Source organism: Fusarium oxysporum, chromosome 1 (genome assembly GCF_000149955.1).
Source record: "Fusarium oxysporum f. sp. lycopersici 4287 chromosome 1, whole genome shotgun sequence".
Taxonomy (NCBI): Eukaryota; Fungi; Ascomycota; class Sordariomycetes; order Hypocreales; family Nectriaceae; genus Fusarium; species Fusarium oxysporum.
The window spans coordinates 6610400-6619360 of record NC_030986.1 but is presented as its reverse complement, the minus strand read 5'-3'; the positions used below and the strand labels follow the sequence as shown (position 1 = coordinate 6619360).

The window sequence follows — 8961 nt, the reverse complement described above, 5'->3', positions numbered from 1 at the left end:
ATGCTGCACACCCATTAGAGATGTAGCATATGTCTTCTGATCGTTCCGATCCATGCTGTATGCAGGAAATGGAGGTTCGTAAGTGCTGGGCTTGCTGCGAGCTTGCACTTTCTTTACAGGGGATTGCATAGTTGAAGGGGTTTGTATTGTTGCATTGGGTGCTTTATTTAGCTGCGTTGAAATGGCTCAATAGTTTGTGGATTGGACAATGGTTGCAGCGCTCATATGTCAATCAAATCAACTTTGAAGTCAAAGTTGATTTCATTGATAGCCCTCAAGCTCGAAGTTGAGTTGATTGATTTGATTGAGTTGACATATGATGAGCGGTGCTGCTTGATGCCGCTCTTGATAAGGAGGAGCATATCAGTGGTATCAGGACAAGTACTACGACGCCCTTGTGGACGAATACTTAGCACTACAGGATTGGCAAAACCTTTATAAGACGCGGAACTTCTTACAGCTAGTTTAGAAGATAACTTTACTTACTAAGGGGTATTATTTAACGCTTAATTATATATTATTTACCATGGATGTTCTTCACAAGCATTACCAGCAAGCATTCAGCAGATACAAGATGAACCAACAGTTACTTGCGTCCAGTACTGACTAACTGGCATGTCTTCGACAAATATTACCGGCTCTCCGATGAGAGTCCGGCATACGCTGCAGCGCTTATTCTCCATCCATGCTGAGGAAAGGCTCATATACAGAAAAATTGGCTAAAGGCCCGGCATAAGAAGATCTTTCCAGTGGTGAAGAAGTTGTGGAAAGGCAAATACAAGAACCTGCTAACCGTTTGTACTACTCCTTCCGTTGTTCCGGCACTGGAGCTGGATGGGTATGACCTGCTTGCAAAGGAGCTTAATGTCATAGGCACAGACCCCGGCGTTGCTGAATACGAAACCTACACCTCCCAGCCGCCTATTCCGATTGACTGCTCCCGCCTTGTCTGGTGGCTCCACGATGAGCAGAAGGAGCGCTTTTCCCGACTGTCAAAGATAGCAATAAACATTCTCTCAATACCCGTCATGTCTGCTGACCCTGAGCGTACATTCTCTGGATTAAGGCGTACAATTTCGTGGGATCGAATGCTCTTTGGAGCATCGACAATTGAAAAGGGGGAATGCTTGGAGAGCTGGATTCGCAGTGGTAGAACGGCGGGGCTACAATTAGACGAGGTTGAACAATATGAATACATGGCAGAGGAGGGAAGCACCAGCGCTCTAGAGGAAGATGTGGGCCATTGACCGGTTTGGCGTCATTTGCCGTATGGGCAGTATATGGTTTAGTTCGACAAACGAGAATAGATCATACACCATAAACCATTCAGGTCCGTATGGCGTATGGCGCATGATTAGAAAGCCTGCATTGTGTGCTATAGAATGGCCGAAAGCAGGAAAAGGGAAGACGGAAAGGGAATACCCGAAAGGGAGCGGAAGACGAGACTGTTCCAAAGTTTTAAATTGGTTCCGGCAAAGCCCCTGTTCCGAAAACCGGAACTTAAACTAGAGCCAACCAACTATGGAAGCACAGATAGATAGAGTGTATTACGCCCGAGAGAACAAATCTCATAGGGCCAGTAGGTACGCTAAGACATTTACGATTCCTCCGCATCGATCCGGTCTAAGGAAGTATACCTGCACGGTTACCTATACATACAAGGCAGTCAATTGGCGAAGTGCAAGGATTAGTGGTGACCAGTTAAGGAAGATATTGCAACTGCGTCTTCTATGTGCCGAGAAACCCGAGTCTAATGAGTAGATGGTCGGAAGTTTAATTTCGGGTACCATCGTATTAAAGCCATCACAGTCATTTCTTGTATGATTTCCGTCATTCATATAACAGTATACAAAAGGCCCCGGCGCACCCCAAGTTTCCAAAAAGAAAAAAAAAAAAAAGAAAAAGACTTCCTTACATCGACCTTCACCATCAAAACGACTTTAACTAGATGACCCTTTCCTTTCACTGCTCGAAGTGGCCACCAGTCTCTGAATTCACACAATAACATGTCAACAAATAGCGACGACCTGGTGACGCCATCCCTGGCTTCACAGGCAACAGGCATGGCTCTCCAACAGGCTGAGGATGCTATGACCAACAAGACCGAAGACGTTGAGCCTAGTACAGAGGAGAACGCCGGCAGAGAACCAGACCCCGAGGCAGCTCCTCCCCTGGCCTCACAGCAACCGGAACCCCCTAACGGCGGCGTCGCTTGGTTCGTCGTTCTAGGAACATGGTGTGCCTCATTCTGCAGCTTTGGTTGGATCAATAGTGTTGGAGCATTTCAGGAATACTTTGAGAATGAACTACTTCCCAACTATTCATCAAGTACTATCTCCTGGATTCCCTCGCTTCAGATCTTTTTTATGATGGCCATGGGACCTATTGTCGGCAAAATATATGATTCTTATGGTCCTCGGTATCTGCTCTTTGGGGGATCACTTCTTCATGTTTTCGGCCTAATGATGGCATCTCTCGCTACTAAGTATTATCAAATTCTACTTAGCCAGGGTGTCTGTTCTGCTGTTGGCGTTGCTGCCATTTTTCAAGCTGGTAAGAATGATATCTACCTTTTACCCTGAATAAAGACTAAGTCATTTATAGCTTTAAACGTTATCCACGGTTGGTTTACCACAAAGACAGGAGCTGCTTTCGGTATCATGGCCACAGGCTCAAGTCTGGGTGGCATAGTCTTCCCAATCATGGTTACCCGCCTTATTAAAGACGTTGGCTATAGCTGGACCATGCGTATCTGCGCCTTCCTCATCCTCGGCCTCCTCATCGTCGCTAATCTAACGGTGCGTACGTTCCGCAGACCTCAGCCCGCCAAATTGAGCCATAATCAAGTAAAGCAGCTATTCAAGGAGCCAGGGTTTGTCTTATGCCTTCTAGGCTTCTTCTGCTTTACTTTTGGGATCTACGTTCCAATTACTTATCTGCCTGTCCAAGCACTCGATATCGGTATAGACGCTTCTATCACTGAGTATCTTATCCCTATACTCAATGCAGGCAGTCTCTTTGGGAGAATTCTATCCGGCTTTGCAGGAGATCGCATTGGTTGCTACAATACTTTCACCATTGTATGCTATCTTACTGCAATCTGGATCCTCGCTCTTTGGATTCCTTGTTCCACTACAGGCGGCGTTATCGCGTTTGCTGCGCTTTTTGGCCTCTGTTCTGGCGCATATGTCTCACTTATCTCCCCTTTGGTTGCGCAGATTTCGCCCATGTCTGAAATCGGCTTCCGTACTGGTGTTATTTATTGCGTGTCCTCTATCGGTGGTCTTACAACAAGCCCTATCAGCGGCGTAATCATTGATGGTGCTGGTGGATGGACAGGTGATAAGGTTTTTGCTGGCGTACTTTGTCTGGCTGGCACTACATTTGTCCTTGCAACAAGACTCTACAATACTGGCTTTACGCTTGCTGTTGTTTTTTAGATATATTGATGAATCCTTGGAATGTATGTCTATCCGTCGAGCTATGGAAAACCTCCCGGCCGTACCGAGCCCAACATGCGCCCCAGCTTTTAAAGGGTATATGAAGGAAATCGTATCCCCTCAATTATCGAAAGGCTCCCGCCAGATCACTCCAGGGATGTCTGCCCAATTAATATGCGAGAAGAAAAGGTACATTATTCTGCACCTAAATTAGCCTACGATAGATGTCCAAACAATACTTTGAGTTACAAATCGCGACATCACACTGCTCCTTCATATTATTGATGACTGGCGCCAAAGGCTTCCTCAAACTTCCTGACCTTGACTGCCCCACCCGGTGGTCCTGACAAGCAACGTAATTAGCTTCCCCCCCCCCTTCAGATAAGTTTATGATGTGCCATAGGTGTAGATTCGTCTCCAGTCCGAAACATCTGCCTTGACTGACTTTTTGTCGCAGGGTAGACATGATCTTCACGGCCTAAGGAAACAACTGTATTAGTAACCTAGCTATGTGTTTTAAGTAACTCTGCGGGATGAAATACCCCCAAAAGAGAAGAAGAAAAAAAAAACAATCAATCAACACATTTACTTTAACCCTTAAAGCACGCTCAGTGCGACACTTTCCCCATGGAACCCCTTGAACAGGTCGTTATAGATACATCAGCGCCACTCCTGTTGGCTCGTGTATTGTCTCTAGTTAGGCTGTCTGTGGCGTTGTAGCAGATAACTATTCACAAGGACCATATAAAGTAAGAGGATCCAAATTAGAGCCTGCCAAGCGCCGCGGCGGATAGGATGATCATAGCCTTAATATGCCCTCATCTGGTCTCTACAATCGACATGGTTCATCTCATCGTTATATGTAGTAGTCACTGTAGGAATTGATATTGTTCAACGGATCGCATGCGCCTTAATGTCCTTGATTGTACTTTTACTTTGGGACTCTCCCCTACCTCCCTCAAAGAGGCGTCTGCTTGTTGTGTTTTCCTAACCAGGCCTAGTGTCGTTGACAGATGGCCAATAGGTCATGTGATGCACTTTTCGGCTACCTTAGTTTAATAGTACCATTCTGTCTACATGAGGATTGAACTAGTCTTGAAGGGTAAATTTACTTAGACTTATTAAGAGGATACATAAAATGGCTACTTATAAAATACGGTCTTGATCCTAATAACTATATTAAAATTATTTCCCTAAACTTTGAACTTTTTGTTGTTACGACCTTAGCCGTTACCCCGGGTATACCCCCATCACACTTTCACCAATTATGTAGTGGCTCACGCCTTGACCCACTACAACCGTGAGCCTTCGTACAGAGCCTGACATAACGACGACTCACGACTCGAGTCGCCCAACAGGTATATAGACAACATTCATCAGCACTTTCATAGAACTTATCTCACCAGCTGTTAATAAAACATTTTTACATCAATACGCCACACCAACTCTATTGACTATTAAGAGACATGACGTTACGCTACACTAAGATTATATCCTACGATCCTACCAACATAAACCTAGAACGGACTAGTTTATCCCGTATGATACCCAAACGTCACAATTGTAATACTGTAATTTAGCTTTCAAATAGTTTATATATTAGGGATCCTAATGAAGACTGCTTCTAGCTATTTTAACCCTCTCGTTTCAATAATCTTACCCTCCACAGTTTAATAGTGCCATTTCTTTTGTCTAGGGGTTTAGATGATCTTAAGGGGTAAATTCACTTCGAGTTGTTAATAGGCTTAACCGGCTTGTTATTTTGCCTGAAGGTAAATTAAAAGTTGCATTGAAGTATAACTTTAATATATATCAGGCTCTATATTATCTTGACTTATACACTATAGCATGCAATAGAGGAACAGCCGCACTGCGTTTCGTCATTTTCACTGGACCCGTGGAATTGTTAGAATTACAGATACCCATAGGCATATTGGCTCCCCCCTTAGTTTCCAGACGGAACTTTGTGGCCCTTCCTGTATAGTGCAACTCGATAACACCTAACCTGGGAAAGTCAATGAGACCTTAGGAATCTTTCCGTTGGCGAGTTCCATTGCTTCCATCTCAAATCCGAGGTTCCCGTAGCTTCGGAAGTGAGTTGCAACTGAATGTCGGAAGCTGGCACATTCCGATGGAAACTAACACATTCCGACGGAAGCTAGCACAATCCAACGGAATAATGGGTCTGCACAGAGGCGTGAAATGGCGTCCCCAAAATTTCTAGTTATCGCTACTCATCCATCATATAGATACAAATATTCTACATAGATACGTCTCACATCAGATCCTAACCTCGCGTTTACCCTCTATAATATTTTAGAACTTAGTTTCAATGCTGACAACATCCACCAAACGGGCAGCTGCCCTTTCAAGCCACCATTCCCTATCGCTTTATAGACGATATGGAAGCACAGCGACCCAGCCTACGATTCCGCTCATAATCAATGGCCAGCAGGTGCATGGTTCTGAATCTTCCCCCGTTATCAGCCCTTTGACTGGTAAAGAAGTATGGTCTTTCTCTTGTGCCAGCAAGCATCAGGTGCAGGAAGCTGTGCAAAATGCCCACGACACCTTCCGCGACTGGTCCCGAACCAAAGTTTCCTATCGACGCGATATATTTCTCAAAGCCGCTGAGATAATGGAAAAAAGGCTTGATGAGCTCGGCGGATATATGCATCACGAGCTAGGCGCCAATAAATTTTACCAAGACTTCGTTCTTGGTCTGACAATTGAAGGGTTGAAGGACACAGCTGGTAGGATAGCTGGGGCTGTGCAAGCGTTTGCACCGGAGTCAACCCATGAAGGTATGAAAGCTCTAGTGCAAAAAAAACCTTATGGAGTCGTTCTGGGAATTGCACCTTGGTAAGATAAATCTTAGGGAGTCATGCCGTGGCTTAGTAGCCCTGCTAATGTCTACCGTTACAAGGAATTCCCCTTTTCATCTTGGACTTCGATCTGTTCTTTTTGCCTTGGCTGCTGGAAACACTACTGTTCTGAAAGGCTCTGAGTTTACGCCCCGTTGTTATTGGGCGATCGCCGATGTCTTGCGAGAGGCCGGCTTGCCAGACGGGTGCCTGAACTTGATATTTCATTCACCTACCGAGGCGGCTAGTACCATAAATACCCTGGTTTCGCACCCGCATGTTAAGAAGATTAATTTTACAGGCAGTACCAGGGTTGGGAGAATTATATCCTCTCTCGCAGGGAAACATCTGAAGCCTGTTCTTATGGAACTTGGCGGAAAGGCGAGTGCGATTGTACTCAAAGACGCCGATCTGGACCAAGCTGCTCTTCACTGCGCCCGAGGAGCGTTCCTCAATGTATGTGACTCTGAACCCCCAAGTGTATGACTCAGAAGATTTTATTGACAAGGACTTATATAGGCTGGCCAAATCTGCATGTCCACGGAGCGTATCCTGGTTGACGAATCTATCTCATCTGAGTTTCAGGAACGTCTTGGTGAAGCAATTAGAAAGCTTTTCGGTGCCGCGGATGACACACCTGCCGTCGTGACTGCAGCCTCAGCCACTCGTAACCGGGGCCTCATTCAAGACGCTATATCCAAAGGCGCACAACCACTGAAGATTTTTGAGGATAAGCATGCTTATGAGACAGATACAAAAATGAGACCTGTGGTCCTTGGCAATATCAAAAAGGACATGGACCTATACGCAACAGAGTCGTTCGGCCCCAGTGTGTCTCTCTTCACTTTCAAGACAGAAAAGGAAGCCTTAGAATTAGCGAATGACACGGAATACGGCTTAGCGGCTGCCATTTTCTCGAAGGACTTGAGGGTGGCATTCCAGCTGGCCGATGGCTTGGAGTCAGGGGCCGTACGCATTAATTCTATGACGGTGCATGATGAATACTCTCTCCCCCATGGAGGTGTGAAGGATAGTGGATTTGGTCGTTTTAACGGTTACCAGGGATTGGACGAGTTTCTTTACTTCAAGTCGGTTACTTGGATGGATTGATATTTTTAGAGTTCAGGGTCTTAATGTTCCAGAGTGTCGCTGTTAGTGTCCTGTGTTATTATCCTGCGTATTACGATTTGTGTCTGTAACAGCGGACCTTCCGAGCAGATGCTCTAGTTCTCGACCATATGCCTTTTAAGCGGTCCAAATCACCCGAAATCAAGTGGCTGGAGTATATGCGATGAATGGAGCGGCATATAGACCGTGATAATCTTATTACCCTTGCAATATCTCCTAGACTCGGCGGAGTGGTGGCTTTCGTGGCCATTGAGGATCAGGAAATGATAGCGACTATTTAATTATTTAGCTGCAGATCAATCAAAGTGCTTCAGCCACTCTAGGCCCAGCTGGTTATATATCTAGCTATTTTGGCTCATTGTGATAGCCTAATGGCTAGCAAGGTTGCATTCTCGGTGCCAGTTAGCAAGATGATATTAGCTTGTGCCAATAATGAATGGTGTAATGGATTGACTTTCCGCAGTAATGGCCCGGATTATTGTAATCCATTCCCGATTTCTAAGCAGCACTGATTTTAATCTTCCTTGCCTTTCTGAACCTATGATGACCATTCCGACCATAATAATAACCATTATATAACCAGTCTCATCAAAGTTTCAGTATTATCTAATCGGATAACGTACATGATAAGCGAGCGTCGCAGACAAGCGAGCGTCGCACTTTTCCCACCTACATCTTACTTTTCATTTAACCAATTGATTCTCAAGCATAAACTATGCCACAGTCTGATATTGAGGCAAATACTCTTCTTGCCCTTCAAGCCCTTCAAAATAACCCAAAACTAAGCACCCGACGAGCTGCAAATATCTATCAGGTTAATGAGCATAGGCTACGTCGCCGCCAGCAAGGGATTCAACTTCGACGCGATACCATGCCTAACTCACGAAAGCTATCAAATCTAGAAGAAGATACTCTTCTTGAGTTCATCATCGACCTAAACTCACGAGGATATCCCCCGCGATTGAGTGGTGTTGAACAAATGGCCAATCGACTGCTTGATGCCCGCGACGCGCCACGCGTCGGCACGCGCTGGGCTATGAACTTCGTCAAGCGACAACCATTGCTCAAGATACGTTTTCAGCGGAGATATGACTATAAGAGGGCCAAATGTGAAGATCCGACCGTTATTCGTAATTGGTTTAAGCTGGTACAGAACACAATTGCGAAATATGGTATCCAATCAGATGATATCTGGAACTTTGACGAGACTGGCTTTATGATGGGCGTTATCTCAAGCGGTATGGTTGTTACATGTGCTGAAAGGCATGGACGACCTAAATCAGTACAGCCTGGAAACCGGGAATGGGTTACAGTAATCCAGGCGATTAATGCGGCAGGCTGGGCGATCGAGCCGTTTATCGTGGTTGCGGGCCAAAATCATCTTACCAACTGGTATCAAGAATGCAACCTCCCGCGCGATTGGGCTATTATAACGACCCAAAATGGCTGGACGGATAACGACACGGGCCTCAAGTGGCTAAAGCACTTTGACCGATGTACAACTAACCGATTAGGTGGTACCCATCGTC

General features: G+C 45.5%; 3 protein-coding genes across 3 annotated transcripts; all 3 read left to right on the top strand.

Moving 5' to 3' along the window:
* Positions 1 to 1028: 1028 nt before the first annotated feature.
* On the top strand, positions 1029 to 1247 carry FOXG_21999 (uncharacterized protein; the record flags this gene model as incomplete). Its single annotated transcript, XM_018402380.1, has 1 exon — positions 1029 to 1247. The coding sequence occupies one exon, from the start codon at positions 1029 to 1031 to the stop codon at positions 1245 to 1247; it is 219 nt and encodes a 72-aa protein (XP_018255698.1).
* Positions 1248 to 2006: 759 nt separating this feature from the next.
* FOXG_21998 (uncharacterized protein) lies at positions 2007 to 3440 on the top strand (the record flags this gene model as incomplete). The annotated part of the gene is made up of 2 exons (XM_018402379.1): positions 2007 to 2553; positions 2605 to 3440. 2 exons carry the CDS (start codon positions 2007 to 2009, stop codon positions 3438 to 3440), a joined length of 1383 nt encoding a protein of 460 aa, XP_018255697.1.
* Positions 3441 to 5772: 2332 nt separating this feature from the next.
* FOXG_15129 (uncharacterized protein) lies at positions 5773 to 7414 on the top strand (the record flags this gene model as incomplete). The annotated part of the gene is made up of 3 exons (XM_018395199.1): positions 5773 to 6302; positions 6367 to 6760; positions 6824 to 7414. The coding sequence occupies 3 exons, from the start codon at positions 5773 to 5775 to the stop codon at positions 7412 to 7414; spliced, it is 1515 nt and encodes a 504-aa protein (XP_018255696.1).
* Between the last annotated feature and the right edge of the window lie 1547 nt (positions 7415 to 8961).